This window comes from Eurypyga helias, unplaced genomic scaffold (assembly GCF_000690775.1).
Source record: "Eurypyga helias isolate BGI_N326 unplaced genomic scaffold, ASM69077v1 scaffold45518, whole genome shotgun sequence".
NCBI classification, from domain to species: domain Eukaryota; kingdom Metazoa; phylum Chordata; class Aves; order Eurypygiformes; family Eurypygidae; genus Eurypyga; species Eurypyga helias.
The window spans coordinates 39-19,766 of record NW_010268568.1 but is presented as its reverse complement, the minus strand read 5'-3'; the positions used below and the strand labels follow the sequence as shown (position 1 = coordinate 19,766).

The following is a 19,728-nucleotide window of genomic DNA, read 5'->3' as shown; positions in this document are numbered from 1 at the left end:
TTCTGTGATTCTAAACCAGCGCTGCCAGCTGAAGCCCACACACAGCAGAGGTTATTCTGTGCGCTATGGACCTGTAGCATTAGGGAAGCCTAACTCCGAGACCAGTCAGAGTGCTCCCGATGTGTTTCCGTGAATCTTTGCAGCTGCATCTTGGAAGGCAGGGGTCCCTGCAAGATGCCCAAAACCAAGTCACCAAGACCACGACCACTGATTCTGGTGTAGCCAGAGCTGGTATTAGCCATCGTGGCAGGTTGCTGTGGGATGCAAAGTGGCCTTGATGCCGCTACTTCTTTCTAAACCTGGGCCATGGTCTACACAGTTGGTTTCTGCAGCTAAGGCAGAGGAGGGAGGTCCAGGAAGGGAGTTGAGGTGTTTAATGTAGCTAGTAATACGTGGTGAAAAGGAAGGTGAAAAGGGGCAGCCTCTCCTAGACACGATACTTACCCCTAAGACCTGCAGAAGAGACTCTCCTCTTCCATCTCTTGCCCAATTCCTCCCCCTCCTGCAATGGCAGCGGTTGGCTCTCATTCCTCCTTTGGCAAAGCAGACTTGGCTTTCCCCACTGAGGAGCGTGCTGTTTCTGCTTGGCTGTGCTTGCAACCCACAGATTCCTCCAGCCAGCCTTTACAAGCATAGTTTAACAACAAAAACAACCCCCAAACCCAAACACATTCCTTCTCCTAAAACAGCTTCAGGCACAGTGAATGCCATGAATGGTGCTGAGCAGCCTGAGCATCTTTGACTGGAGTCAGACCCCTTTGATTTCCGAGGTGTCTGAAGTTGTCTGCATCACTCTACAAAAGGGAGCTCATCACAATCCTATCAGCTGCAACGCATCACTGACACGGGCATTGCCTCTGTATCGCACTGCAAATACTTTGGGACCCATACGTATCATGTGGCAACAAAGAGAAGGAAACATCAATATTTAGCTGGAATTAAGCTTTCTTATCTGTAGAACATTACTTGAATTCATGGAATCACAGAACGGTTTGGGTTGGAAAGGACCTTAAAGCCCATCTAGTTCCAACCCCCCTGCCATGGGCAGGGACACCTTCTACTAGACCAGGTTGCTCAAAGCCTCATCCAGCCGGGCCTTGAACACTTCCAGGGATGGGGCATCCACAGCTTCTCTGGGCAACCTGTGCCAGTGCCTCACCACCCTCTCTGGGAAGAATTTCTTCCTGATATCTAATCTAAACCTCCCCACTTTCAATTTAAACCTGTTACCCCTTGTCCTGTCACTACAGGCCCTTGTAAAAAGTCCCGCCCAGCTTCCTTGTAGCCCCTTCAGGTACTGGAAGGTGCAATAAGGGCTCCCCGGAGCCTTCTCTTCTCCAGGCTGAACAAGCCCAACTCTGTCAGCCTTGAATTGTCCCAGAAACAGAAAGTCTAAGGCTTTCTCCATCCTCTGGGCAACAAGTTACCTAAGGATTGTTCCTCACTAGTAGGACAGATTTATGTCACGTGTGACAAAGCCATTGCAAATCACCTTCTGGCTCTCCTTTTCCTATGTGTTGGGGGAGACACACTTTTTAGGTAAGTAAGCTTGCCTAAAAGTCACCTGGGACAGCTCGGATGAGGATACTTACTGACCTTCCTTGGTGTTGCAAGATCTTCTTGGGCTTTGTGGCATCAGACGTGTGGCTTTAACTCCAAATTTGCCACCCTGCATGGCTTCTCTGCCTGGCATATTCATTCTTTTAACTCATCAGGACCTTATACCTTAGTTCATTAAAAAATCTTCATGATCTATTAAAATTGCATCAGAAGTAAATGGTTAAGTTTTTTTAACTAAAAGAAGCTTCCAGTATTATCTGTGTCACACTATATCCAAGTTCCAGGCTTAGATTTTCATTATATCAGCCCCAAATCTATCAAGGAATTTGCAAACGAAAGGATTCTTAATTATTCTGAAATGCTGAATTTTCCCCTCACTTGCTCCCGACTCTAAAAAGAAAGTTTGGAGTGGCAAATGAAATATCTTCAAATCTCACTTCACTGACATGCTGTGAGGCAGAATAAACCGTTTTACATTCTTCACTGGAGCTCCACAGGGATGTCTGGGGAAGGTGCTCCTCCCACAGAGCTCCAGCAGAGAGATGACATGGTCCCGACACCTCGCGCAACAGCTCTGTGCGCCTTCAGCTGCAGCGATGCATTCATTCACCTGCCTGTAAGTCAGAACTCCGACGGTCTAGCTCTTACCTTACACAAAGTACCAGAGAGAACAACCTACCGGCAGGCATGGCCAGTTCCTGGTGCGTTTCTGTACACAGCCACGGGGTTTTTTAAAGGAACTCATTTGTTCTTAATCCACTAACTACTGCAAGCAATAAGAATCCAGGTTCTGGGCAACTTTACTGCAAATCACTAAGAAACTGCTTTAGATTCATTCCAGCTTTGCAGACACCTGAAGATAGAGCATACTTGCCCGTGGGAGATGGAGATGGGAACTGATTACCGGGAGGCTCAAGTTTCAGCTGTAAAACTGATGTTTCCAGCAAGACTGTCTCCTTGCATCAAATCTGTGCTGGGAAAGCATCCTGCAGCTGATGGGTACCGGCTGGCATCGAGGGGGAAAGAGGAAACATTGCTTGCAGCCAAGCACCATAAGGCATAGATCTTCCCTCCTCTTTAGCAACCCTTCCCAGGGCTGGAATTACTAGTTGAACAGCTGGTACGTTACCCGGGTTGGATGAGCATGTCCTCAGACTCTTGGTACATTCACTAACTGTAAATTATGATAAATCACAGCAGAAAGGGAATAACTTTAAACTGAGTCTGCATTGAGCTACCCATATCTTTTGCAACGAGTGAGAAAATACTTTGAGTTATGACAATGAGTAGAATGAACTTTTATTTTCATTCATCCTTCATTAATACCATACAATTAGACAGCAATATGTGTGTGTGTGGGGAAATAATCTTGAAATAATTTAAAACAGAAGGCACAGAAAACCAAACCCAACTATGCAGCTACTAGAGAAAGGGGAAAAAATTATTCAGGAAAGGAATTCATCCAGAAAGGTTGTATGGCTAGGCATTCTGATCAAAAGCTACCGCACACGGAAACAAAACCGCACAGTTTAAGCTAGTCCATGCTTTTGTTACATATACGTATAAAAGAAAAAAAACCTATAACTCTGATTTTTGCAGGTTTTTGAATGAAAAGTGTAACTTTTAAAATAAAAAAAAGTTTAAATCTAGTACATATGTCAAAATCTTCCCTAAAGTCTACACTAAGATGCACTTTATAAAAAAAAATATCTGCAATTTAGAGCAAAGCCTACAGTGAAAGAGCATCTGGGGATGAGAGGAAACTTGTTCTCAAACTGGAGTATCAAATAAGTTTGGTGTTGGCTTCAGAAACAAAGATTCTCAGTACAGTAATATACTGTAGAGGACATTCTGCTGTATTTTAATATTATGAAATTAATTTGATAGCATACATTACGGAGAGGAATAAACCCACTTCATTCATAGGACAGTTTTTCAATTTTTTTCTTTTTTTTGCAAAAGAGTAACTTTATTTCTTTTGAAAACAAAGCTACTGGAATTAATGACATGCTATAATATGCCCTGATATTTTACCGGCTTAGCTGGAAAACAAAATTCATGCTTCACAATTGAAATATGCTGTGGTACTCAAATACATTCCCCGGTAATAAATAATACAATACAGAGGTCATTCATAAAACCAGTTCAGGTTGGGAACCTGGTTTAGAAACGAAGCTCATTTTCAAATATGCAGAACACTGACAACACACAGGGTTTGCTCCAGGTCAGCACATTCCTTTCTGCGCTCCACCCCTCTTTTCTTAAACAAACGGCTGCTTAGCCTGCAAATATCATGGAAAGGCAAAGTCTAGAAGTTACAGGTTCGTTTGTAAAAATACTAAATACAGTCCAAGATAAATAGTATTACTCTTACTGACAACTTAATAGTGGGTGCTGTCTAAAGGGGGAAAATCTATGCTGAAATACAGGAGAGATTGTTTCAGCATTTGATATCAAGGCATTTGCACATTTCTCAGGGGGTAACAAAGTAAGAGTGAACTTTGCAGTTTACTTGGCAGCTGGACTTGAATTCAAAGGGCCTTCCTTCCAGCCTGCCCACCTATAAACCATAATGTAGGGTTTCCTAATAGCTTGCTTTTTTCCCTGGAAATAATTCACTCATTTAGAAAGTCGAAGCATTGTTTCCACACATGACTAAAGGGAGCTGACAACTACAATAGAAACGGTAAAAATGATCTTCGTAAAAATGTTCATCAAAATTCTGTGACATAGCAAAACTTTCGCTCGTGAAATAAGTCTGATACCGCAAGCCATTCACACTCAAAGGCGACCTCGGGCACGTGTATTCTCGACAGCCTTGCAACAGTAGGTACTTCCACATTTCTTGTCATTATAGGATACAAACTCTGTAATATATTAAAGTTTTCCTAACAAAGAGTCCAATTATTGCACTTTATAAAAATTCAGTAATATCAGGCTTTCGTCCTACTTTTCTACGAACACTGATGCCCTGCAAGAAAAATCTGGGGGACCAAGTAATTTCTGGGAGCGAGGTGGTTTTCTTGAATCAGTCTGAAATATTGGATCAAAAATGGAAAGGCTTATGAAATGCAGAGATGTACCTTTGGAAACAGATTTTGATTCACAGCGGGAGATGGATGTGTCACTGCGGTACTGATACACCTTCTCTTCGCAGGGAAGAACGGGCACATGGCTATTAGGTTCATATATCACATATAACTTGAGGACTGTGCAGAGAAACCCAAAGAACCATGAAGTTCTTCTCCTGACTCTACAAGCCTGATGGGGAAAGCTCAATGACAGCCGTATCGGCGTGGGAGTTTCTCTGTGAGCTCCTGTATATTTGCATTTGCAAATGTAGCAAACAGAAATGGCTATTTTGGGATGGAAAGATACACAGTGAGTCCAAGAGGCCTGTAAAAAAGGAAATACAGCAGTTTTGGCCCTGCTTATAACCAGCTGTATCAATAGGGAAGAAAAGATAGAGGAGATTTTTGTGCCAGCTATCGAGAAAAAGAAGCTGCTTGAACCAAAGCGATTCACAAATCTAGATGAGGCTTCCAGGCCAGCAAATCACCGTTAAAGTCACTTTGTTCCTCTGCTCCTTCAGCATGGGAACGAGTGCAGAATGGCTCATTCCAACCGTGGATAGTCCATTTACAGCAACAATCATATCACCACACCTAAAAACACAAGAAGAAAAAGAAACAACCAAAATGATGACTGCTGCTCTGCAGGGACACACCGACAAACAGCACTTTACCCCTGGGGTGAGAGGTTTCCATCAGGTTGAAATCGTAGCTAAATAACCCCAAAGGGTTCAATTTTAAGCCTGTGTTACTATTGAAACTCATCTGGGAAATGCCCAAATCACTGGGATTCAACACTAATACAAAGATAGTTCTGCATTATTTTGGAAATGTGAGGAGAGAGTTGGGAAGATCTAATGGAGTAAAGAGAAGATAGTGAGATAGCATGTGCATGTCAGAAGCATTTCTGTTTGTTTGTGTGGATTATAACACATTTACACCAAACATGTCTTTACTGTAGGAGGTGTAAGTAAAGATACTTATGGTTACCAACCGCATTCCAACTGAGAACCTTGTTTTCCATGGCTTACAACTTTGTCAAATGTAACCATTTGGCTTGAAATCTCCCTCAGCAGATGGTTCAACTGCAAAGCTGTGGCATCTCTGTGTTTTGAAGCAGGGAACAGAAATTTGGGAGGGTGCTGGTTTCTGGCCTTGAGAAAATTCACCTCAAAGGGTTAAATTTCAGTTTTTACAAGCTCAAGAGAAACTTCAAAGAAGCACCTACATTCTTCCTACACTGAGCATGCTCTGTCTCCAGGCATCTCTAGAGCATTCAAACGTGACTCTGGACCTTACTTGAAACTGATCCTCCCAGTTATCAGAGGCACCAAAATAGATGGCAAAAAGATTCTCTCCTGAGCTCTCACAGTGTCCTCCACCAAGGCAGAGCTGAGGAATAAGAGGCAGCATGACTAACACCAGCCAAACGTGCATTTAAAAGCCTTTCTCTGCCTGAACCAAGGTACCCCATCACCCAAGCCACAATGCTAAAGTTCACTGAGTGGGGTCTCGCTCACACAGCCTTTCTGCTGAAATCATTTCACCTTCTACAAAACGACACCAGACAGACAATATAGGCAGAAACCTGTCTTAACTGTTGAACTGTGAAGTTACTGTATCCCTTCCACTCTAGCCTAACAAAACATTTAGATAGATTAAACAAAACAGAACAGCTTCAAAGAGACCTGCCCCACGACAGCTCATGGGGCAGGTTCTAAGGAGCTCTCCCTTGCTGATGGACCATTCTTAAATCCATATTCTCAGCAGGCAGTACATTTGAACAGCGGGTGCCCTATCACAATATCACACGAGAGCATCTTTTCTATTCCTTACAAGGGGCTAAGTGTGACAACAACCACTCTCCCCTCATCTTAGCAATGATGCTTGAATTTCTATCTGTGTGAGTACTTCTAGTTATTAATTCCACAATCGGAAATTATTTACTTTGGGTTGAACTGAAATCTTTAATTTAATCCAAACTGTTTCATAGTTGGCAAAAAAAAGTAATTTTGTGTTTAGTCAAGCTACTTTGTCATTTATTTATTTAATCATTGAACTGAAAAATCAATTACTGGCAAGGCTCTAGGCATAAGTACATATTTTCTTAAGTTACTTTGTAAGTAAATCTACATGTAAAGACCATGCCATAAAAATTCAAGTTGCAAATTCTTTACTGCCACCATCACACACACAAAAAAAAGAAAAAACAAACAAACAAACAAAACCCCACAAACCCCACCAACCCAAAACTAAAAACCCAGTTTATGAACAAGAGAACCTTTAATAGGAATTGTAAATCCTAATTCTGGACTAATCGTACACAAGGCTATAATGAATGTAACCCGGGGGTTACATTCAACATAACATGTAAGCAGGATCATATAATCTTTAAAGTCAGAAGGAACCTCAGGAGGCCTCTAGTCCCACCTTCTGCTCAAAGCAAGGTTAGCTGTGAGATCACAGAATGGTTTGGGTTGGAAGGGACCTTAAAGATCATCCAGTTCCAACCCCCCTGCCATGGGCAGAGACACCTTCCACTAGACCAGGTTGCTCAAAGCCTCATCCAGCCTGGCCTTGAACACTTCCAGGGATGGGGCATCTACAGCTTCTCTGGGCAACCTGTTCCAGTGCCTCACCACCCTCTCTGGGAAGAACTTCTTTCTCAGAAACCTCCAAGAGCAGAGGCCACACAACTTGTGCCACTGCCTTACCGTCCTCATGGGGAACTAGTGTTTCCTTATAACCAGTCTCAACCTCTTTTGTTCAACCTGTGCCTGTTGTGTCTTGTCCTCTCACGCTGCACCACTGTGAAACGCCTGGGCTCTGCCTCCTTGATAATCTTCCTGGAGGTACTGGAAGGGGTTATAACTGCCCTTGAAGCCCTCTCCTTGCCAGGCAAGTGCTCCAGCTCCCACCATCTCAGGGGCCTCCACCAAACTTGCCTCATTTATCAGCGTCTTTCCTGCCAAATAATGACTCTCAGGGCACAGGCATGGGGACTGGGTTCCCTAACAATCTTTTCAGAGATCTTTTTAATCTACTTTCTTGCCCTTCCATTAAAGAAGCAGTACCCATCTTCAGTACCACAGTTTCCAGCAGTGGCTGCCAAAGGCTATATCAGAGAATAAAGCAGTTTTCCCCACTTTACAGAAATAAATTCTAATTTTTCAGCTGTTCTGTAGGAAGACAAAGCCAGTACAAACAAGCCAGTTCTGCACACATACATTCTGCAGTGTCTCAGCCTAAAGAAGAGTTCAACAGGGAGACAGAGATAGCAGGCAGCATCAGCACCGCAGCTGGGGGGGAAGACTGGAGATGGCAGAAGTGTCAGCACAAGCACCACATCTGACAGACACCCTTTCCCCAGCAGAAACACCCTGTACTTCCCTGCACCACTCTCATCAGGGAGGCAAAGCACTACTAGGCTGCATGACCCACCCCAGCACAAGATGCTATGGCGTATTTCATTAAGCAATTAGTTGCACCAGCATATAACTATTTAAAAACACTGATGATGATGATGATGATTACTGTTATTTTAGCTTACTTTAATCTTCCATCAAAGTAGGCAGGAGTTCCAAGAACAATCGTTTTAATGAAGAAAGGCTGATTTGTGTGGTTCTCCTCGTAGCCACCGACGATGCTGAAACCCCAGCTCCCTAAATTGCTCCGCCGCAGCACTACGTCATGGCAGCTATGTAGGCAGCTGTGGAATGGAAGCACAGGATAGCAAGAGGAAAAGCCATGATACCACACACAGATACTTTTATAGTAGGCACAACACCTGCTGTCTCATCATTACCACTGATAAGTGTGGAATAGGAGGGAAGGGATGGTGATTAGACTTCTGTTCCCTGAGTAATTTTGCAATATTCAAACCGACTACCAAAAACCCCCCCAGTCTTGAGAGAGAAAAGTGTTTTAAAAGAAACAGTGCAGTGCTAGAATAATTACTTATACACAGTTACCTCTGTAAACTGACAGTAACAGAATGGCATTTTAGGGATTTCACAGGTGGCAAGAAATGTGGGTGGAAAATGGATACCCAACGTGTTCAGCTTGAAAGTCAAAAAGGCAGTGTGTTTTTCTTCCACCCCCAGACAGTGTAGATTGTTTCTACTTTCAGTAAAGATCTACAAATCCACGCATCATCTTCTCTACCTCTGAATGGATGCACCACCAATAATGAAAGTATAAATGGTTAACCATTTTATTACACAGAACGTACAGATCATGCTTCACTAACTGTACTGGTATGTTATCTCCCCCACTGAAAATGAATTCTGGCCAATGAAGTTGGTAATGACTGTAATTTAATTTAAAAAAAAAAAAAAAAAGAAAATTAACTTTGGGGTAAAAAAAGATGCCAAGCTTTTTAGTGATGAGCTCTGGTTGGAGCGAGTCCAGAGGAGGCCACGAAGATGCTCAGAGGGCTGGAGCACCTCTGCTATGGGGACAGGCTGAGAGAGTTGGGCTTGTTCAGCCTGGAGAAGAGAAGGCTCCGGGGAGACCTTACAGCACCTTCCAGTACCTGAAGGGGCTACAAGAAAGCCTGGGGGGGACTTTTTACAAGGGCCTGTAGTGACAGGACAAGGGGTAACGGGTTTAAATTGAAAGCAGGAGATTTGGATTAGATATCAGGAAGAAGTTCTTCCCGGAGAGGGTGGTGAGGCACTGGAACAGGTTGCCCAGAGAAGCTGTGGATGCCTCCTCCCAGGAAATGTTCAGGGCCAGGCTCGATGTGGCTTTGAGCAACCTGGTCTAGTGGAGGGTCTCCCTGCCCATGGCAGGGGGGTTGGAACTAGATGGTCTTTAAGGTCCTTTCCAACCCAAACCATTCTGTGATTCTATGATGTACAACACTCCCTTTAGGACTTGCAGCACAACGCATAGCCTAACTTTAGGAGCCATGCAGGGGAATCTGTAGTGTATAAGTAATAAACTACTGCTGAGGCATGGAAGGGGAGTACATTTACCAAAACTGAGAACTGTGTATTGGGATTAGGTAACTCATAAATACTTAAATGGAAAAGAAATTAATTGATAGTAAAACTCAGAAGTGTGAAATCTCAAGGGATAATGCATGGCTCTGCTGTCTTCAATGCCATTCTGCTACCAATATGCGATGTTCTTCTTGTGGTTTTATGCTTGAACCACAGACCTGAGCCCAGTAACTCTGTCAGAGGGAGAGGAATTAACCTGCACGCCTTGACTGAAGTTAACAACACTATTTCCTGTGGTGGGAGCCCTTTGTGATAGCAAGCAATGCCAGAATGAGCTTATAGCTGTGGTCACAAGAGACTGAAAAACAGAAGAGGAAGAAGGAAACACAGTGATACCCAGAAAACTGCAGACAAGTCAAGGGGAGGGAGCTCACGTGTTTGTGTTTGGCAGAGATGGTAGTGGGTTTTTGAAAACAAACAAACCAACCAACATGAGGATTTGTAACTACAGGCTCATACATGTGCAAGAGACCTGTGTCAAGAGCCTGTGAGAATGGCAACCCTGATCCAATATTCACAAGTTCTCTATTTGGCCTTGTAAATTTAGGTGGCAGATTAGCACAGAGGCACTTGGTGTTTTATTAATAATGTCTCTGGTTTTAGATATTCTACAGGAAGTTACAATATGGTTAAGCAACAGAAGAGATGACTTGTGTTCAATGAGAAGAATCCATATGGGTAGTTACTACGGTTTGTGAAGGGATAACCCAAGCCTATTCATCTTCCAGTTTCCTAAGGAAAACCTGCTCCTGTTCACAGTCTGCTTCGTAAGCACACTGCCAACTGAATACAACTGAGAAGGTCAGAAATAAGGGCAGATATGCAGCAACTAATAGGGTCTCTGCTTTTGTACATCTCTCAGACTTAGCTTAAACCAGGTAACGAATTATTTTATCAGTTAATTCCGTACCTTGGAAGTCCCAGCCACATGACCCAGGATGGCGACCAGCTGGCATCATATTCATTCTCACTGATGGTACTCAATTGTTCTTCATTAGCCTGGGGCTGTTCTTCTACAATCTGGACTTCCAGGGCTTTCAGGGCGACTACTGAAGAGGCAGCACTAGCTTTGAGCATGGCCACCGCCTCGCTGTGACTGAGGTTAGTCAAATCAATGCCATTGATGTTCAGGAGCACATCACCTGTTCAAAGGCACAAGTGAAAACACGTCAGTCTGGCAGAGTCGTTCCTACAGACAGCACTTCCCGCGCCAGGGTTTCATTTAATACTGTATTTTCTGGAGCTGAGACAGTCTGAACTAACAGCCTGGGAATGTGAATAGCTCTGAAGCCTTATATACTGTCAGTTTGAAACAACGTATTGAACTATTAAGCTGGATCAGTATCATTTATCTCCACATAACACATCAAATGATGTGTCTTCTATGGTATATCGCCCTGAAAAATTGAGATAGAAATTACCTAAGCACCCCACCACCGCGGTTGCAATTCTATTGCAGATGCCACGACATAATCATTTCCATTGGTGGATCTTAGGTCCACTGTAACTTTAAAAGGGAAGGAAGAATGATGGAAGGAACAATACAGGCACCACAAAGTAACCAACACTGGTAGGTAAGTCAGGCTCCACAGAGTGTTTTAAGTCTTCTGCTTTTTCTAATTTGTTATTTGAGAAAACAAAATGGAATTAAAAAACTACTGGAAAGGTCAGTACGAAAGCCAGTTCATTAGAAGAAAGAAAGAACATCTCTACAAAGATAATCTGGAAAGAGGTGAAGCCACTAAAAAAATTGCCACAATGTTTATTTTGCTTCTGAATATTATTAAAAACATCAGGATGAAAACAAGAATGTTATTTACTCTCCAAGCAGTGACACTCTCCTCTTTCACACCCTGTCTCACTAATCAACGAAAGCCAGAAAAAACAAAGCAAAAGTGCAAACACCCAGGTCACATTTGGAACGAGACTCATTTTTTAAAAGCTTTTTCCTCCCAGGGAAACCTAAAGGTGAGGTGTGGCTTAATCTGAAATCCCTTTTGTTGCTGCTGTGGCTACTTTAATGTTACGCAGTAAAAGAGTGAGTGAGATTCTTCTGTCAAGTGCGGTTTTCATAGTAGCACAGAAAAAGAAAGCACACCCGTTGGTACGTGGGTGTAAATCTCTCTCTCTGAAAAGCATGTAAGGATGCTCCCACACTGTTCTTTTTAAATTTGCAATCTGTGAAGGTTTTTTCCTAAATTTCTTTCCTAAAACCATCTGTAATTCTGTGAACTCCGAATGGCAGAGATCCCACAGGCAGTCTTTGTTTCGCGTATGTTTTAAGTGTCAAACGCTTTGCTATCGATCAGGCAGGACTGCCTTCACCTACACCAAGTCTACCCTCCACCTCCTGCTCCCCTTCCGCGAAGCCAAAGAACAAGGACAGGTGCTGTAGCACCCCTGAAGACCCGCAAACCCCAGCTGTCCCAGAAGATAAGCACGCATTCAGGTACAGGGTCAACACCGACGCCGCGCTGGGGGTAAGCTTCGCACGGGTGAGCTGCGGCCTGTTTTCAGAGCATCTCTGCTGTTCAGGTATTAGACTGAGGAGCAGAGATTCCTCCGACAGAGGTGGGGCCCAGCCCACCAAACTACAGACAAAAACAGGATGCGTGCACTCCAGTACAAAGCATCACACCAGACCCGCAGCTCAGGGGATTACCGTCAGCTTTAAAGAATTTAACCAGACGTTTCCTGGTCTTATCCGCTTCCCCTGCTGTCGTTCTCTAAACATCCCTTTCCTAGAAAAGGTGGAAGTGTGATACTAAATACTCTATTTCCATTATTGAAACGTGAAGAAAAACATCCAGCGGCGCTTCCCTCCAGCTGTGAAAAGACTTTTTGACTCCACCTGAGTCCAGAGAATGTACTCGTCAAAGAGCAATCAGAGGCCACCCTGCCACCAGGAAAGCCAAGCCCCACCTCGTTTAATCCTGCCGTCTCTTGCCAAACACCCGTGAGGCTGTACACTTGTCACAAAGATGGGCAGTTCGCCACTTTTGCTGCCTCTGCCTCCTGCCACTGTCATTCCCAGAGATTCATGTGGCTCTTTTTTCACAGTAATGTGCTTTTCTTGGCATGTAACACACTGGGAGAGATCCTGTTTGACAAGGATAAATAACATCGTTAAAACTTAAAAAAACCAACAGAACAAAACTCAACTAAATACACCCCAAAGCTATACTTTGGCACTTTAACAGAATGGTTTTAAAGGGCTAAGTAGTGCAAATCGGCTTCAGCTGGATTTCCTCCAGGTCATGAAAAAAAACCCAAACAATGCCATTCGTGTAGATACTTAAATATAGACTGAAAGTTTACAAAGGCCCATTTTGAAAATCTCACTCCAGTTTTTCTTAGCATCTGACACTAGAACAAGCTAAATTTTAGGACTGTACTACAAAACCATATGGTCAAAACAGTGGACACAAATCAGAAACAAATCTTTTGTCAGCATTACCTCATTTGTCAGTAGAATATGGCCCAGAACTACAAAGAAGTTTCGAAGAAATGAAAGCACATGTGTTTTCACACTGACCTAGAGAGACCACTGAAAGGCCTTATATGTATACATCATGTTTTCCTTCACAGCTGGTATGCAGGATCTCCCCGAGCACAAAGTAACTAAGGGCATTGCTACAGGCTGGTAATGGGTGCCTTGTGCAGACTCCCTAACAATTACAATGAAGACCCAAACTTGAAGCAAGAAGAGATCCTGTATTTCATTTTCTAACACCTGAATTACAAAGCTTAGCCCATATTTAGTTTTGCCCTATCAAAAGGATCTAAACCTGAATCAAAGTGTATTTGCTGAAGCTCTTCCTTTGCAGGATGTTCAGTGATACGTTTGAACCACTGCACATAAACCTATACTAACATCTTAAATCAACAGAATATTTGCAAAGAAATCAAAATCACAGAATAAATAACCTGGCAGATTCTTCCAACTATCAGTACTTACTACCCTGCTTTCTCTTGGAAAATGGCAATGCTGCTTGCTTTGATTTCCAATGCCACATGCTCCTTCTGACTCACTCTGCTCCTCACATACACATGCTAATCACATATGTAGCTATACTTACACATACCACAGCTCCTTAAGTGTTCAGGCTTTAGGACTAACTGGCTGGTGCCATGGAATTCTATAAACATTTTTTAAGCCACAAGACTTCTTAAGCCAACTGTAGGTTAATGAGAGAGAGGTGAAGATAAACGGTATGAAATATGGGAAACATCCAGCTGCGGTGACATGGGACTTCTCACTTTGAAAGAGCCCGTGGGTGGTATTGATACGTGAGGGAAGCCAGCTCAGCCAACAGATTAACTCTGGAACTGCAACACAACCCATACGGGCAGGTGGGAAGTGGGTTCAAGCTCTGATACAGATGAGCTGTAATCATTGTGCTGATATGGCCTAATGTTGTGGCAAGTACTAACAGGCACTAACTGTATTCCAGAGCCTCACCTTTATCCCTGGGGAGGAAAACAACCTTCCTAGAGCCTCACTCACCCTTTTCTGAAATTACCCAAACTTTTACAAGAAAATACAATCAACACATGTTCATCCTCCCAACAGAAGTATGATGTTAAGCAGTGATGCCCAGACAGTGGACAGGAGCAAAGGTGGCTTGGTTGACTTAGTCAACATGACAATTATTTCACAAAATCAACTTCTCAACAGTGACAAGTCACGTTTTTCTAACTGCAAGAACATCTTATGCACAGGCTTTATTTCTGCAGGTCTTCTGGGTAATCTGACACTAGTTTCATGCAAGTCTCTTCATTCTGCCTTTCTCTCCCAGTTTGACCCTACAGAACTCAACAGTCTTGCGGCATTGTTGGCTCATGGAGGAAATCACACATCCCTCCAACACACTCTTTATATGCTGGATGGTGTGCATCACATCTCCAGTCCTTGCTGGCTGCAGCCAGCACAGTGACAACAAAAAATAACGTTCTTGAATGACAGCTGTCCCATGGAGCAGTAACATGTGAGCTGCTGTCCTAGACAAGGTCTAACGGCTGTATGAGCTCAGAGATCTTGGTTGTTTCGTTGCAGTCAGCAAATCCAAAACATACTGAAAAGCCATTGCATATCTTTTGTTCCGACTCCAGACATGATACAGAACTTGAGCACTTAGAAGTTGTTTAAAAAAAAAAAGAGGTAAAAAGAAGATATTTTGTGCAATCTTGCCTTGCTACACAGACAATCACAAGACTGAAACTGCACGTATAGCGCTCCCAAAGAGAAACACCAACCTTATGTGAGTTGGGTCTGCTGTGGAAGAGCTGCTGGGACTGGTGCTGGTGTGAGTTGCTGTTGTGAGTCCCCGTGTCTCGGATAATACTGACCGTCTGTGACTTCAGGGGTCTAGAGATGATCAAATTCACTCTCTCCCCACTAGCCTGTCGAATATATAAAACAAAGTAATGAAGTTGGTAGGATATTGATTATTAGCGGAGGGGGAGGAAAACATATGTTGAAATATGAAACAAGACAACAGGAGAATTTGTTTTCCAGCTTCTGGGGGTGGCACAAACTTCTTAGACTGCACAAATCCTTACTTGCTTCTTGCTGCAATTCCTCCAGAACAGAGGGGATATTAACACTCCTGCTTTTCCCCTGCTGTTACATCTGTATCAGCTGGAAATCCTTTGCCAAAAAGACTGTTTCTCACTTTATGTTACGAAGCTTCAACCATTAAAAATCCCCCAAATCCATCTGCAGCCTCTGTGAACTTCTGCAATGCGTAGCAACAAAAGAAATGCCCACGTGACGGCTCCAGGGTCTGCAGATTTTGGTCAAAAGCCCTGAACACCTCTGGTGCTTCCAAAGAGACTTCCAAGAAAGGTGGTATATATGAGCAGACCAGCAAATTCTGGAGTTTGGGGAATATCAGGAAACTCAGATACCAGATGTTAAGTACATCAACACTTCCTACTGCTGCAAAAATACACCTCAATAGATAGAAGTCACCCGGTGTAAAACTCTGACCTTGTCAATGTATCCAAAAACTGGGAAACTGAAACTACAGTTCCCAAGATCGTTGTTATTTTCTTTTAAGTGCCATGGAAGCTCTTAAGACAATACCTCAAATATTTACTACTCATTTGTATCGCAGCTCTCTGCGTGGTGGTGGGTTAAGCTAAGATGACCGTGCTAGACTTCAAGAACCTACTGCTGGTCTACACAACTTTTCTAAAAAAAGAGTAATTTTCACCAACATGCAGTCTGCAGCAATGTGCTGCAGCTGTTTCCTTACCGACTGGAAGGCGTGGATTAAAGGTTTTCCTGTGGGAACAGGGAAGGGTCATCTGTCAGACTGCAGCAAGCTTTGGGTAATATTTGTGTGCAGAGCAGAGCGAGTCATTTGGAACAGCCCTTACCTGAACACTCAGACAATGATTTTTACTGCACAGGACTCATGGCAGACCTATTTTTTTCTTTCCAGCTTCTACCTGTTGCCTCCATGAAGTCTGACAAATCACTTTCCTATTTTAACCTTAATTCCGTGCACAGGCAAATCAATACAAAACAAAGCCTACTTTTATAGAGCTGAGTGAGAGATTAAAACTACAGTACATACATAAATATAATAATCCTCTTTTTTTTTTTTTTTTTCCCTGCTAAGCAATAGGCTACATGGTACTCTCCTTGCTCAATGAGCAGTCTTCTAGCCTTCAGGCTGTATGCCAGGAAAGATTAATGCACTTTTCACTTCTGAGGAGGTGAAGTTCATCTGCTAGGTGCCAAAGCAGACCTTGCTTTGCCCTATTATTTCCAGAACATAAATCACAGCAAATTGCATCGCTTCAGGCTTTTAGGTACTACACAAGCTGTTATGTCCGGGACAGACTCTACCCCAGGCTTCACCCAAGAAATACAGCTGAGCTAAGGACTCAGGTAGGGAATGCAAATTACCTGTATAACCTGAGCAGCAAGCTCGGGTGTCCCATGCTTCAAGTCGTGTCCATTGATTGCCAGCACGCGGTCGTTGCTGCAGAGCCGGCCGTCTTGAGCAGCCAAGCCCCCTTCCAAAAGGTCGAGAATAAAAACTCCTGGCTCGTCTGTTCTGCGTACAAGTTTAATGCCAAGCTGCTCGCTGGAGTCACGTTTATGCAGCGTCACCTGAAAGCTGTCCTCCCGTGAGGAGCTGGTGGTGTCCGCGTGGTTGTGCGTGCGGCTGCCGAACCGCCTCTCCCTCAGCACCGTCAGGTGCAGCACCGAGCAAGGCTGGGAAAGCACAGCTCGAGCGTGGTTGTGAGACACGTTGCTTATGTCAAAGCTATTGACCTGCATAACAAGAATCAGAATGGTATTTACACATGTTTAATTGATCCGGGTTATGGGAAAAAAAGTGCTTTCCACACTGAATTCAGAGCTCACAGCAAACCCAACCTTGGAACAACCTACATATTTGACCCTACCAGGTGGCTTCTCTCATCCTTCCATCCTCTCCTGCAAATCCATTTTGGCTGCTCAATCTACAAACCTATTTTTAGGTTGGAAAAGACCCTTAAGATCATCAAGTCCAACCATTAACCTAACACTGCCAAGTCCACCACTAAACCATGTCCCTGTGGGGCCATGTCTTTTACATACTTCTGGGATGGTGACTCAGCCACCTCCCTGGGCAGCCCATTCCAATGCCTGACAATCCTTTCAGTGAAGAAATTTCTCCTAATATCCAATCTGAACCTCCACCAGTGCAACTTGAGGCCTTTTCCCACAAAGGTGACAACATCTCTCCAACAGTGAACGCCCTCTGCGATCACAGCCCAGTGTTTCTGTTTTCCTGGTCTCCTAAATTTGCCTTCCTTAGATGTTCACACTGTTTGTTTTCCAGGACAAGAACTTCATATGCACTTCCATTGTCAAACCTAACATCACTTAAAACTACAAAATAATAGCTATAAAAAGAATACATCCAAATCTCTAAAGAAAGCTTACATATAATGATGTGTAGTACTTCCACAATATTAAAAATATTTTTAAAAACCCTTTGAAATTCGGAATAATGAAATACGTTCTCTAAGACAATTAGAAAAAGGTGGTTGTGCTAGTTCACAAATTTAGCATGAACTTGGGAGATTTTCCACTGACTTCAACTAGGTCAGATTTTACAACTTGTATCACTCAAAACTCAGTTGTAAATGAAAAATGGATTAAACTTTTCCTCCCTATAAACAAGAATTGTGTTTGTTATGTGCCTCAGTGATACAAAGATTAGTAATCTTCAGTCATTTCTTGCATTAGAAAGTTAAGATAAACATTGACAGTGCAGTGAGATTTGGCACAAAACTTGCAGATTCCCACCATCTAATTGCAATATTAACATTCTAAAAATAAAAAGAGAAAGGAAAAAGAAAAGAAATCTATGTATGAGAGCTGCCACATTTACGTCACTTATCTGACTTGAGGAGCTCTGAGAGGTCATTGCCAAACAATTTGGCTGTGGTGATTTCAGCACAGTGAAGGGAGCAGCACCAGTACCCTACCCCTGTGAGAGGCTGCTGCTCCAGCAGCAGAGTGGGAGGTAGCCCTCCCTGAGCCACTTCCATCCTCCATCCTGATGCCCAGTAAAAAGCTGCTGCTCCCAGCAGCACCGCAAGCTCCGACACCAAACCACGGCTGTGTCCTGGTCTGCTATTGCCCCGAGACAGGCTGTAACCTTGGGCAGAGGGAAAGGAGGCATAGCTAGGAGAAGTAACATTTAGAGCTGCTGCAAGCAAAACCCACCAGGGCTCATCTGTCAGAGGCCATAAATTAACTCTAGTTTTAATTTTAGCCATCATTAGCTAAAGTAAATACAGAAAATGTGGAAGCATTCATAGGGCACAGAAGAATATATGCAATAAAATGTACTACTTCTTTCTACAAGGCAGTTCACAATTTCAGAATAAAACAGCCTTAGCATTTCTTGGGGAAAGAGCTCCTCATTAGGAAATGTTTTACATGAATTACAGTCACAGTCCAGCACAAAAAAGGGACAATTTGTAGAGCACTTCGAAAACGTTAGGCACCTATCTATACCTTGCAGACAACATATGCTTTTATGTAGCTGTTACTGAATGCTGTTCCCTCAGATCTTGAAAGGGTAATACTTCTTGTTTGACTGGGCACGAAAATGCTGAGTTTCACCTCACAGTCTTTTCTGGCTTTCTTTTAGTCCTTTACTTCTCATAAAAGCCTTTGAAGACATTGTCAGAAATACCCGACTGAAGTGTGCACGCTGAGCTGCACATAACTCTGCACTTAATTACACCTGGCAGAGAGCAAGCCTGATCATTTTAATACAACAGCTCAGCACCTGCACAGGTGAATTCAAGCAATAAAGACACTGGATCTTCCAAATAGTTCAGCCTTCACCTCCTGTACCTCGCCCTCGGGATGACAGAAAGACTCTGATGGACACTGCCCAAACATCAGACAACCCCTGTGTCAGCACAGATGACCCCCTGCAGCTTCTAAACCCTATTTATAGTCAATTTATTGCCACTTACGGCTTTGGAAACTATAATTGACACCTGCCCAAACAACAAGGATTTCCAAAGCTTCACTTGAGCTCAAGCTCCCTATTCTGGCAAACAAGGAGAGCCCTCGAGTATTGAAATAAATTAGGCTGCATTCAATCAGTGTCTACAACTGCTTGTTAAAGAGGCAACATTTTGGAAACCTCTTGGGTTACTTTCTTGGCCAGCCACTACGCTAACACTCCGAGGCAGGAAAAAGGAACGTTTCTCAAAAGGGACTTGGTTCTCTGAAGTGCAAACTAATTTCATGTCAACGGTAACTACAGTACTAAAGCTACTTCTATCAGCTTGATTTCAAAAAAGTGCAGTGAAAAAGGCTGATACTAATTTTGGACTGACCATAGGCTACCAGATCAAAAACATTGTTACTGAAGTCATTTTGAAATGATGGTAGTCTATTTGTTTCAGGTAGAAATGATTAAAAATAGAAAACAGCCGGAGGACTGCCTTGTTTATGTAGAACTCTGTGCCATTCTGAAGAGTCCTACAAATAAGCCCTTCCCCCAGTATAAAATTAAAACTACAGAAATCTATAGAATTCGATTTAAATTTTTTACACT

General features: G+C 43.2%; 1 protein-coding gene across 1 annotated transcript; it reads right to left on the bottom strand.

Moving 5' to 3' along the window:
• Positions 1-4,868: 4,868 nt before the first annotated feature.
• LNX2 (ligand of numb-protein X 2) lies at positions 4,869-16,940 on the bottom strand (the record flags this gene model as incomplete). Its single annotated transcript, XM_010157771.1, has 6 exons — positions 4,869-5,225; positions 8,182-8,340; positions 10,548-10,779; positions 12,560-12,737; positions 14,894-15,040; positions 16,557-16,940. Coding segments are annotated over 6 exons (1,236 nt in total), but the record flags the coding sequence as incomplete, so codon positions are not given.
• Positions 16,941-19,728: the final 2,788 nt, after the last annotated feature.